This window comes from Paramormyrops kingsleyae, chromosome 13 (assembly GCF_048594095.1).
Source record: "Paramormyrops kingsleyae isolate MSU_618 chromosome 13, PKINGS_0.4, whole genome shotgun sequence".
Lineage (NCBI taxonomy): Eukaryota > Metazoa > Chordata > Actinopteri > Osteoglossiformes > Mormyridae > Paramormyrops > Paramormyrops kingsleyae.
In genome coordinates, this window is record NC_132809.1 from 26,903,794 (window position 1) to 26,916,607 (window position 12,814).

At 49.3% G+C, this 12,814-nt stretch overlaps 1 protein-coding gene across 4 annotated transcripts in view; it reads left to right on the top strand.

Annotated features, from left to right (window-relative positions):
• The window catches only part of gas2a (growth arrest-specific 2a), a 35,782-nt gene that overhangs the window by 3,877 nt on the left and 19,091 nt on the right, over positions 1–12,814 (top strand). For all 4 annotated transcript variants that reach the window (XM_023797829.2, XM_023797832.2, XM_023797831.2 and 1 more), the window contains 2 exons: positions 4,037–4,204; positions 9,328–9,437. In XM_023797829.2, the coding sequence (XP_023653597.1) occupies positions 4,054–4,204; positions 9,328–9,437 (261 nt within the window). In that variant the 5' untranslated portion in view covers positions 4,037–4,053. The remainder of the gene's footprint in view (positions 1–4,036; positions 4,205–9,327; positions 9,438–12,814) is intronic.

Here is a 12,814-nt window from a genome sequence, read left to right on the forward strand (position 1 = left end):
ACTGAGTCCTGTGAGAGGGGGTGCTTTGGACTGGCCAAGATCTAGGGAACTAATTGTCCATCGCTGGGCCTTGGTGGCCATACACCAGGACTTCCAGCAAGCTGGAGAGCCCTCTGGTAGAAGCATAACCCAGATATGACCATGTGATTGTAAAGACAAGCCTGCTAGTGACTAATAATGAGAGCTATGTGGCAGAATGTCCAGCCAGATAATTGTTTGTGATTTTTGCCTGGAATTCTGTTAGGGACGAGGGGAGAGGGTGGTAGTGAGTGTGGATACAAAGGGCCCTCTATCTGTAAGAATGTGGCACTAAGGGTTGGGATGTGGCACTAAGGGTTGGGATGTGGCCTAAAGGCTGAGAAAGACCGCCGCTGGGAGGTCGGAGGCCATGCATCAAAAGGCGGAATCCATCGGCGTCCACGTTTTGTCTGCGACGCGCGTCGTCCTTCAAAGATCACTGAGAGATCTGATGTTGTCATAGCAGTTGTTCATGAAGCATGTGGCGTGTGAATTTCCAGCTTCTCCTCAGAGTTTTGACAAAGTTTGCCGCAAGCTGAAGTTCAGGTTTTCATATGTGCAGCAGTCTGTTCACTGTTAGTGATAGGGTGGTGTGTACTGCAGCGGTTAGCGATCCATGTCAATGTCCGGAACATCATGGGTTCAAATCTCGTGGCTGACAGAGTAATCATACCATCATAACCCCAGCTGGTCCCGGTATACTGCCTGACTCTGCATTCTGGTCCTTACTTGTACGTCTCTTTGAACAAAAGCATCTGCTAGATAAATAAACGTAACTGTAAGGGGAGACCTTGGTGTAGCCTCCAGGTCATCGTGTTTGTTTGTGTCTGCAGTGCCAGACGCAGAGCTCAGCTGATGAATGATTATAATGTCCCGTTCCACTTTAACAGAGACTCCTGCTGGTTTTAATAGACCTCCAGTGGGTGTTAAAGCAGGTTACATGCAGGCCTTGTGGAAAGGTAGGTGTTGTGTTAGCCTCCCGGGTCTACTAGTGATTGTAGGCTCTGACCCGAAAACCCCCCCCCCGATCCCGCGTTGCGTGCTGACGGATCTCTGGCGACTCCGACCCTCTTGGAAGCACTGGTACCATCACAGGGCATGGCGCTCTGCTGCTGTGATGGTGACCACTGGAATGCAAACAAGTGGCTCCCAGTCCCAGACTCCTCTTTGAATGCTGGAGCTCTGGGTTCTTTTTTTAATGCTTTAAAAACAGCCGGTGGGTTTGATGTGGAGCAGCACCTGTGCTGATGGTGCCGCTTCGCGAATCGGGGATGCAGGAGATGGGGAATGATAACTGGCATGAGGACAGGCGGCCGTCGACAAAAGAGTGGATGTCACTGTGTGAAGGTGCTGTAGGGAGCTGATGAGGGTGATAAGGAGTCAAAGCGGCACATGAAACCCTCAAAAGCCAAGAAGCGCAATGAGGCACAGCTGCAGCTGATAGCGTGACCAAACAATGGGACGAGATGAACAGATTGATGCCCCAAGTTTGCGCAAGACTTTTGTGTAAGTTTAGGTGCAAATGTGTTTGTTATCTTAATGCTGCGGTGACATTTTTGGAGAAATCATTAAAACAGATATTACGGTGAGATCTCCACAAGGTAAATTCAGTCATGTTGTGAGGGTGAGGGATTGACATCCGGATGAAGTGTCTATCAAGATAGGAATACAAGGCGTGTGTGTGCTGTGCATGTTTGTCTGTCACAACCCCTGGAGATGATAGAAGGACAGGAAGTGTCAGGAAGGTGCTTCCCTTGTAGGGTAAGGGGGCAGCAGTCCTCTTAGCTGTCTCTTTCAGCGTCTTTCGGCACGTAGAGGAAGCAGGCTGTCCGTCTGTCGGAAAACAGGCTGGGGGAGGGCGATCTGCTGCTCACCTGGGCCTGCACCCAAAGCCAGTGTGCTAATGATGATTGCCATGAAAACGAGGACGCCAGGCCTGAAAGAATTCTCAGCTGTCAGGTCACACCCAAAATTTAGCCTGTGCCCTCATCTTGCTTCTGAAGAATAATAAATAGTGGCTCTACACCTTCCTCTGAAAGCTTTGACTCAGAATTTTGATTTGTATCTTTGGACATCTGGCATGCAGTTGTACTCTAGCCTCTCTCTCCTCTCTCTCTCTCTCTCTCTCTCTCGCTCTCTCTCTCTCTTTCTCTCTTTCTCTCTTTCTGTAACCTTAACTGTTGTTTGTCCATGCATGGGGATTGGGGGAGAGCACAGAGCATTGTCCAGCTAGTTCAACAATCCACACGTTGTTACCCTGTGCCCGTCTGACGGCTGGATGCCCAAGAAAAGGTTAGAAAGTGGCTCATGTTTCGTAAATCCTAGATGACGAAGGGTTTGCCAAATATAGCTGTTTTGAGGGGTGTGGAAGCAAAGATTAAAAGGACTTTGTTGCATGAAGCCCCAATCAGCCTGGTTCTGCTTTCAAGGAGAAAGTCATGAAAAGCCTCCTGTTATGGGAGAAAAGCAGAGCCGGACCAGACGATCAGCGGCTCTGAGGAGGTTCTGTGTCTTTGCTGATCCTTAAACTGCCCTGAGGCTGGAGTTTGCTGCCTCTTCAGGAGGTTCTCTGTTGCCCCACTGATCACAAGCTTAGCCTAACAAAAATGTTAGCTGTGATGCCCAGCTTAGGCAGAAAAACAGTAGATACAAGCATAGATACAAGCAACTGGGACGGATGTATGGGGTGGATGTCGAGATGGGATGAAGGGAAGATGAGATGGGGGTGTGGGGTACAGATGGTGTTTGGTAGGGATGTGGGGTACAGATGGTGTTTGGTAGGGATGTGGGGTACAGATGGTGTTTGGTAGGGATGTGGGGTACAGATGGTGTTTGGTAGGGGTGTGGGGTACAGATGGAGTTTGGTAGGGATGTGGGGTACAGATGGAGTTTGGTAGGGATGTGGGGTACAGATGGTATTTGGTAGTGATGCGGGGTACAGATGGTATTTTGTAGGGATGTGGGGTACTATGGTATTTGGTAGGGATGTGGGGTACAGATGGTGTTTGGTAGTGATGCGGGGTACAGATGGTGTTTTGTAGGGATGTGGGGTACAGATGGTGTTTGGTATGGATGTGGGGATTTTTTGATGGTTCTTAGTAGAGGAACAGATATTGCCATCTCCAGCTGTATTAAACAGCTACTTATCAATTCCTCATTAGCTGTTGATTCATCAGGCTGCTACCCGTGTGTGATAAGCGACACTCGGATAATGGTGTCTGTGAAAGAAGAAGAAAACCATCATGGTGATAAAGTCCATAATGTCAGCCCTCCTCTGCGGTGATAAACATTTTAACGAGGATCCTTTATTTGCCACCAGAAGATCCTGTGTTTGATGGCGAGGGAACTGCAGATTTTACAGTGGATGAAAGCGTTGGTTGATGGGGTGGGGGGGTGGTGGCTGAAAAGTGGGCCGGGGGGGTGTGCAGTGAGGCGGGTGTAGAGTGGAAGTTAGAGAAAAGGGGGGTGAGAAGAGAGAAGAAGAGTAAATATAAGCTGTAATGTAAGGATGTGAGGAGCAGGGAGATGAATGCAGGGGTCACATCTCTTTGGGGGGAAGGGCGTGAGGAGGTCAGCTCGTGGGGGGGGGGGGGGCGGTTGCGATTTGATTTCATTGATACACTGAAGAATGCTTTTTTGTCACCTAGTACAATTACAATTAATGAAACTGAAAATAATTATAATGTATCTATTGCAGGTGTGGAAACCATATTTTCAAGCCTCTAATCAGAGGTGACTAGTTCAGGTGCAGAGAGTAAAAGTCCAGGCCAAGATTTTGTTTCAACCAACCAGTTGTGCATAAAGAGTCACAATCACAGAATACTGAACTAGTTAGTTGAAACAAAATCTTGGCCTGGACTTTTATTTTCTGGACCTGAACTGTCCATTTCTGCCTCTTATATGATGGAATCTAATTGCTCTGCTGTGTCTGTGTGGCTTGAGGTCCATGTGCAGCCTGACCTTTCAGTTCCGGTGCCTGAGGTGTTTACCAGCCCTCGCCTGTGTGCTGCCCTTGCAGGACTGTGAGCAGAGACCATGTGCAGCTCCTTGAGCCCAAAACAGCAGCAGCAGCCGGGGCCCGGCCTGACGGACCTGCACCAGTACAGCCAGTGGTTGGCCAGCCGACATGACGCCAGTCTGCTACCCATGCAGGAGGACCTGGCGCTGTGGCTCACCAGCATGCTGGGTGCGTTTCTGGCGGCCTGGCTCATTACACCACACACCACACCATGGTGCACATTCATACTGGGAAAATAAGCACCATCCATGAGTATACTGACAGCACGGTGCAATGAAGCTCACACTGACTCTACGATACAGTGATGCTGGAGCATATTGATTCTATGGAAAAGTGAAGTTTGAGTACACTGACAATAAGGTACAGTGAAGTATGAGTATACTGACACTGTGCTACAGTGAAGTTGGAGTGTACTGACACATGGCATGGTGAAGGCTGAGTATACTGACACTATGGTACAATGCTGCTCGAATGTATTGCTGCTGTTGTACAGTGAAGCTTGAGTATACTGACAATTTGGTGCAGTGAAGCTGCAGTATACTGACACTATGATACAGTGATGCTTGAATATACCGACTCTGGAACTGTGAAGTTTGTGTACACTGATAATATGCTATATACACTGACAGTATGCTGACACTATGGTATAATGATATCCAAATACACTGACTCTACTGTTCATTTAAGCTCGAGTATACTCACTCTATCTTACAGTGAAGTTTGAGTATACTCAGTATGGTACAGTAAAGCTTAAGTATACTGATTCTATGGTACTGTGAAGTTTGAGCATAATGACTGTATGATATTATTTATTTGGAGTGTATAGGCTCTGCCGTACCTTGATGGCTTTCCAGTATATCATCTGTGAAACCCGGGATGCCCAGACCCGACTTTCTCGCTCACCTGTAGGAAATCCCCTTAAAGATAACCTGCTCCTCTTAATCGCTCAGTTAGTTTTGGTGTCATTTGTTCAGATGATGACGCATAAATGGGGCCTTTTTAGTGTAATCCCTTAAGTAGAAGGTATAGGTCCAAGTTACACATGAGATGAACTACAAAGAGGACCTTTTAATGCTGCCGGTTTCATTGTAATGAGACTGAGTCCAGGTTAAGAACCCTCAGCTCTGGTGCCATTTATTCAAATCTGCGTATTTCATTGATACTTTACACCTATGGCATCCCCTCTGGGATTTCCTCTGCCCTGTGCCCTCTGCTGTCTGGGATATTCTGTGCCCCAACGCTAATGCAACGCTAAGAGCTAATCTTGCCAGCCTGCTTTTCTCGGCCAGCATGAAGATTGTGGCCCTTTGGGTCTGCAGATCTTTTGCCTTCAGAGCTCCCACATCCCCAAGCCAGATGGTGAAATAATCAGAAATGTTTTAAGCAGTATTCAAATAAAAGGAATTGACTCTGCCAGCATGACCATGGTGTCGTAGTGGTGTGTGGGGTTTGGTTTCTCGTTCGTCCCCCGTTGTCCACCCCCCCCCCTCCACCGTGGAACGTAGCAATGGCCTGGTAGAGGGCAGGGGCCCCACATGGGTCGGGTTTCCCACTGCCGGTGGTAGAATGACCCGTCCTCCTGTGGGTCTGCCGTGCCAGAGAACCTTCTGCTGTTTGCCTTTGGCAGAGGTGCCAAATTCGGCATGAAGTGCCCTTTGTCAGCTGCTACGTTTGTGTGCAAATTCCTCACGTCCCCCTAGTCCTCGCATGGCTGTTGCACAGTTCACGCTTTGTATTACTCGTGCTCAGTCTTGCACGCAACTGAAGTGCATAAAACACTCCGAAGTCTTGCTGTCGTTTTCATCTCTTTGCTATAACGCTGTAAAGCGTCATACAACAGCGTTGAGTATATACTGCACCACAGAGTCTATACACTCCAAATGAGTACTTAGAGTACTTAGAATCTTAGAGTCAGTATACTTAAGCTTTACTGTACTGTAGAGTCCATACACTTCAACGCCAACTCCAGTGCTACCATAGAGTCAGTATACTCAAGCTTCACTATACCATAGTGTCAGTATACTCAAGCTTCACTATACCATAGTGTCAGTATACTCAAACTGTTCTGCAGAATACATAACCAGCATGATTCTGGCTGCACATCTCCTGACTTCCCTGTGCTCTCACCACGTTGCCTGCCCTGTGTCAGCTAGCTGGGACGGCAGCTTCTCCAGGTGATTGGCATGTACACTGATGAAAATGTTGAAAAAGCGTGTTAAAGAAAGTTGTGGTTAAGTATGGTGAAGAGAGAGCAGTAAGTAGAGAGTCTGAGATTTCACATCAAGCCCCGTTCTTCTGGAGGATTCTTCTGTTCTGTCAGCTATCACCTCGGCTACCTTCCAGACCTCCATCTCTCACCTCTTTGCACAGCAGTCGGTAGGTAGGTGATGTGCTGAATGCAGAAGTAGGATCAGCCAGGCCGGCTGGAGGGAGTTCTGATGCTCCTTGGAAGGCAGCTGCATCTAGGGAAATGCTCTGTATTGCTGTGAATCCATCCCAATAAGAAAGCAGCCTTGGATCTTTGATGCTCCTTAAACCTCGTGTAAAATCAAACATGGCTCATGTAAGGTGTGCAGACGTCCATGTTTCCTGTCCTGTTTTCGTGTCCCATGGTCTCTCTGTCCGCCTTCACTGCGCCTCAGACACTGGGAATAAATGATGCGGCAGGTTCTTCAGCCATGGCTTCTGTTTTGACAGAGACTGACACATTTAGGTGTTGGGGGGGGGGGGGGGGTACGACTCTCCAACCCTGCTTGGTAACACAGATTGTTTTCTGCCTTCTGTCCTGCAAAAGCCTGACGTCTCTCCAGTGTAGACTTAAGTCTAGTATGTGTACTAAACTGGATACATATTGAGGAACCATCACATGTTCAGAATGTAACGCCTGTCTGGTGAGTCCTTAGCCCGAACCTGTGTGAAGTTATAGGCAACCGTCCTCCGGACGTGTTAAGCAGTCGGCCACCTGTGGGCTTTAGTGCAGTGTGTGATGCTGTGTATCACTTCCTGCTGTGTATATATCTCTGCTGTGTATCTCTCGCTGCTGTGTATCACTTCCTGCCGTGTATATATCTCTGCTGTGTATCTCTCGCTGCTGTGTATCACTTCCTGCCGTGTATATATCTCTGCTGAGTATCTCCTGAATTCCTCTGACTTCCGCAGCCCAGCTGTCTGAGAGGGCTCTTCTTGTTTCCATTCCAAACATTCTCATTTTATTTATTTATCCAACACAACTTATTTATCCAAAGTGATACTTTTTTTTTGGAAAGCAGGGTCAGTCAGTCCCTGGAGGCACTGGGAGTTAGGGGCCTCGGTCAGGGACCCAGCGATGACATCACTCTCCCGACCCTGGGATTTGAATTAGTCCTAATCCTGTGAGCCACCCAAGACCTCAAAGCCCTTTCCTTTTAATTTTTCCAAATTACAGGTGATAATACATTGATTTGTTCATAACCCAGCCTGCTGTTTAATGTTTGACATATTTGTGAGTTATTAATGGCAATAAAAAGCCCCCACATACCTGCCTTCCTGAATCACCAGCCTGTGACCCGCCCCCCCCTCCCCCCATCCTGTGTTTACCTTGTCTTCCTCTGGGCCGGATCTAACATGCAGAAAAGCCAGCCTAAAAAAGCAGACAGGTGTGACCCATCTCGGCTGAAAGTAAACATAATCCCTGTTGGCGCATGGGGGTGAAATGGGGGTGGTGGGTGCCTGTGATCAGAAGGTCGCCGGTTCTAGTCCCACGGTTGGCAGGGCTATTCCACCGTTGGGCTCTTGAGGAAGTCCCCTAACCCCCAGTTGTTCCAGGGAAAAAATGTACACTGCTTTGGATAAAAACGTCTGATATGTAAATAAATGCAAATGCTTGCATGTAGGTGCCTCCAGATTCTTGGCCAGCTCGCTTCTGAGAAACAATGCTGAATACTTCCATTGCCCCAAAGTGGTGTTATACTACCTTGCTCTGCCTGAGGTTGGGGATGTCGGGTTGACCCGAAAATATTAACTATACCAAGTTTTGACTACGCAATGATGGGCAGGCAACATGACCAGCCAGATACAGTTACTAATAATCACATCCAGTTCAATTAAATTTCTATATAGCGCCTATTATAACAGAGTCACCCCAAGGCGCTGTACATGGGTTGTAATTACGATCTTTTATTTGCCATTTGCACAAGTACAGGTAGATTGGAATGCTTCTCTTTGCCTGGCCCATCTTGCTCTCCCTAGCAGTGCCCCCGCAGCTGGGGGTTAACAATACTGCGTTATTTATATAGAAAAAGCAGAGGGTTATTCCCGCACATGCCGCATTCACAGAGCGGGGCTGCTTTCCCGTGAATGGCTGGAGGTGACAGATGCGGCGCGTTCCTGTTTGCAGAGTCACTCCATGAGGGTGGTGGCTCTGTAAACACAGAGCAGCGCCGTCAGCCGCCCTCAGACCCCAGCGGACGCCGAGTTTGCTCTCCCTGCTTGGTGAGCTGGGAGCTTGGGAAACACATAAGGGGTGATGGGGGGGTCCCGACTTTCCCAGACACCCGAGCATTTTTCCCAATCTCCTGGATCCAAGCCCCTGCCTCCCCCTCCCCCAGAGCCCGGTTACCACATTTGGAACTCATTAAAGCCCCCCCACCAGCCTCCAACGAGCCCCTCAGAGCCAAGGGAAAGAATAGAAGATGAAAAATCTTCCCCCCCCTCCCCCACTAAGTTTTTCCACGTCTCCCCCACCCCCACGCCCCAGGAGCTCCTCTGAGGGTGATCTAAGTGCAAAGGCATGGGCTGCTGGCCGCCCCTCATCGGGGGAGCGGCTGCGTTAGCGCGTTAGCCTGTTAGCCGTCTTCCATGCTGCCCCCCCCCCCCCCCCCCCACACGGCCTATAAGCACTTAAAATGTGACACTTCCTCCGGTTTGGCTCTGCACCCGGCATCCCGCTGCCCCTCTCACCCGGACTGCTGTACGTGTTTGTTGACGGAGCTGATCTTCTGGATAAGAATAGTGTGAATTCTGAAACACACATTAAATTTCCCTTAAAAGATTCCGACACTTTGGACCGCTGCATTAAAATCCGCACAGTGCTATTGATTTTGTGACTTGCTGCTGGATTATGTTCGATTAATCTTGGTGTTGTTACTCTTGTCTTCAGTTTTCATCCTTCAGTTTTATTTATTTATGTGAGCTGCTTGCTAACAGTACATCTGTAAGCACCCCGCATCCATGACCAATGATTGACAGTCCCGATTGCCATCCTAGCCAATCAAATTGATCGGTCCGCATCCTTCCCTCCTCTCTCTCTGCAGGCCAGGTGATCACGGCAGAGAGCTTCATGGAGCAACTGGACAACGGCTTCCTGCTGTGCCAGCTGGCCCAGACGCTGGAGGGGAAGTTCAGAGAGAGTGAAGCCGGCAAGGTACCAGCGATGGGAAGAGGGGGAGGCTGGACCGGCGGTCATGCTGGACGTCATTACGGGAAACCAGCAGAGATCTGGAAATGGACTAGCATTGCTGTCAGCGATGAATTACAGCACGGGGATTGTCTCGTTGTTATTGCTTATCTACAGATTATTATTAATACTACTAGCAGATAGTTAAATAGTTAGTTAGACCCCCTCAGAAGGGTGCTTGTTTGGTTTTGGCTATGTTTTTGTCTGAGAAGCTGTGGTATTGAATAAGTGCCAGAATAAGTCTTTGGTATTCAGGGCCTAAGGTGTCACTTTTGACATTGGAGCGGAGTTTGGCTCAGCATGTTGGGAGGCTGTGTCTGCGATCAGAAGGTTGCTGGCTCAAATTTCCAGATTTGGCTGTGTGATGTCACAAGTTGGGCCCCAGAGTAAGGGCCTTGACCCCTGGGACTGTCTGACACTGCTTTCTCAATAATGCCTGCGTCGTTGGATAAAAGTGTCTGATAAATATGTAAAAAGAACAGGTGGTAGGTGGTATCTAACACCATTTGGGTGGTGAGTAGGAGCGGGACGTGGGCATGGTGTGTCGTTTGAGCGGCCAACGCCTGCTGGGTGCCGTGTGAGGAGCGCAGCTCCTGCAGATGCTTAAACTGACCTCGCATTTTTTCGATTATAAAGGAATTCGAAGCAGACAGAGCTGCAGAGGTCAGTCTGACGAGCTCAGTGCTGCGTCTCTGTGAGTAGTGCTCGCGCCCGCAGGCACCTGCAGTCAGTTTGTCTGCGCGTGTCCCGTGCAGTGTAGGCAGCAAGCTCAAACCTGCGGGATTCAGGGATTCAAACCTGCGACCTTCCGATTGCAGGCACAAAGGCTTAACCCATTTAGCCTCACACAAGCCTCCCATGGTTGACATGCTAAGACACAGAATTTCCTGCAGTACATGAGCCTGGCCCTTTACAAAGTAACGAATGACTGTACAGTGTACAGTGTACAGTGTATCAGGCTGACACTACACTAAGTGTTAAGCACCCGTAGTACATCAGTCTGGCCCCAGAAGCAGTAATCTCAGGAAATGCAGTACCTGTCCCTTGAGATATTTTTGTGAGTAGGTTCTGTGACTATGGCAACAAAGTATTGGGGAATAAGTCTCGTGGGTCCAGTCTGCCCTCAGACGGAGCCACTGCGCTGGATGGGTCGTCATTTGGGTGCGCGCTCACTGAAAGCAAACGCATCAGGGAACAGGACACCGTGTGCTGGAATGACAGTGTCTTTTGTGCTTTTAGTGCTGTTCGCACAAAAGAATCTGTCGCGGTCTTTTCTCCAGAAGCAGAGAATCCCCCCCCCCCGACAATTTTGATGGATCCGATTTCCCGCTCGTTTATCGTGAGATATTTTTCTCAGTCGCAAATTTTGCTGAATTGAACGCACGCAGTCTTGACACGAGATACCACAGATGTGCAGAGTTCCCAGGCTTGAAAGGTCTCGCTGTACTTTTGCTTTGATGCAGTGAGGTGAGCTCAGCGGTGTGGGCTTCAGGTCCAGATCACACTCTACAGCTGATACATGCCTTGGATTCAGATAGGTACTGTACTCAAACCTCTGTGCTGTGAAGTTACTGCGCTCTGGCCGATGGCTGGTTGCTGAATAAATCTTGTCTAAGGCCTTTAGAACATTTATATAAAACAGATTAATTCATGAGCAGAGTGAACCCCCTGGTAGACATTTATCAATAGAGACATTTCAGGCTAACATCCAATAATGCTAAAATATCCAGCACAAAGTTTGCGCAGTATACTTTGCAGTGGGCTTTGGTTTATGCTCATGGATCGGAGGTCCAGCGGGTCACTATCCTATTTGCCGGTGTCATGGTTCCATGCTGTCGCAGGGGGCGCTGTGTCACTCAGTAGGTTAGGCTTGTGTACCTGTTGCTGGTTTGAGTCCTGTGCTCGACAGTACACTTACAGTGCCGTGCTTGGGGTCTTAACCCAGTGCTCCAGAAGTGCTAGATCAATGTTTGACCCTGTGCTCTGACCTTGGGTGTCACTCTTGTGTCTATGTCTCTCTCTCTCCGCAGTCATCTATCCCATTTCCCCACAGCAGAGTCCGGAGAAGCCACTTTGGGCAGGGCCTCGAAATTGTAGCATATGGGCCAGGCTAATGATGGAAAACTGTGGTAAACTTCAACCCCCCCAGCATAGGGGGACCTGGCTGGGAAAGACATTACCCCCCCCCATTTTTCTGGGGTGCATTATTGAATTGTAAATGCTTGTTTTGAGCTGATGCCAGCGGCTGAGCGCACAGGCTGTAATAATGAGCTCGTCGAGCTCTGCTATGGCGGCTGCTGTCAGCATCCAGGGGAGGGAGTGTGGGGTCCACCACTGTGACACCAGGTGACACCAGGAGAACAGGGAGACATTCAGTACCTGCATGCAATTTAGACATTTTCATAGTGGACCCCCTAGCTAAATGGATTTGTCTGTTTTTTACGGAAATCTGGGGAATGCTTGTATTCTGAACAGGCAGTCTGTCTGTCTGTCTGTCTGCCTGTCTCTCTGTCAGTCTGTCTGCCTGCCTGTCTCTCTGTCAGTCTGTCTGCCTGTCTCTCTGTCTGTCTGTCTGCCTGTCTCTCTGTCCGTCTGCCTGTCTGTCTGCCTGTCTGTCTGTCAGTCAGTCTGTCTGCCTGTCCGTCTCTCTCTGTCTCTTTGCCTGCCTGCCTCTCTGTCTGTCTGCCTGCCTGTCTCTCTGTCTGTCTGCCTCTCTGTCTCTCTGCCTGTCTGCCTCTCTGCCTGTCTATCTCTCTGTCTCTCTGCCTGTCTGCCTGTCTGTCTCTCTGCCTGTCGGTCTCTTTATCTGTCTGCCTGTCTCTCTGTCTGTCTGCCTGCCTGTCTGTCAGTCTGTCTGTCTGCCTGTCCGCCTCTCTGTCTCTCTGCCTGTCTGCCTGTCTGTCTGCCTCTCTGTCTGTCTGCCTGTCCGCCTCTCTGTCTCTCTGCCTGTCTGTCTCTCTGTCTGTCTAATATATCTGTCCTACTCTTCAGCTTTTCTGGGATCTCCCATTACCTCCCAGGGCTGGTTCCCAAAAACCCTCATTAAGTCCTGAGTGAATAGAGCAGTACACTCGTTAAGACGCTTGATTACACGGCTCGTTGGCAGCCATCGGCTCCAGCATCAGGACTAGAGCCTGTGATGCGTGTCACCATCACAGTGTGACTGATGGTTCTTCTTTGGAATCTTATTTTATAGCCTCTGCCCCCTGCCCCCTGCCCCCCCCAAGGCCTGATTCCAATTAGCCGGTCGGGTCTGCGGGGTTCGGGTTTGGCACGGCTTACGGGCGCTGCAATAAATGGGGAATCGACTGTTATGGAGACACCGGCGACGAGCAGCCTTTGTC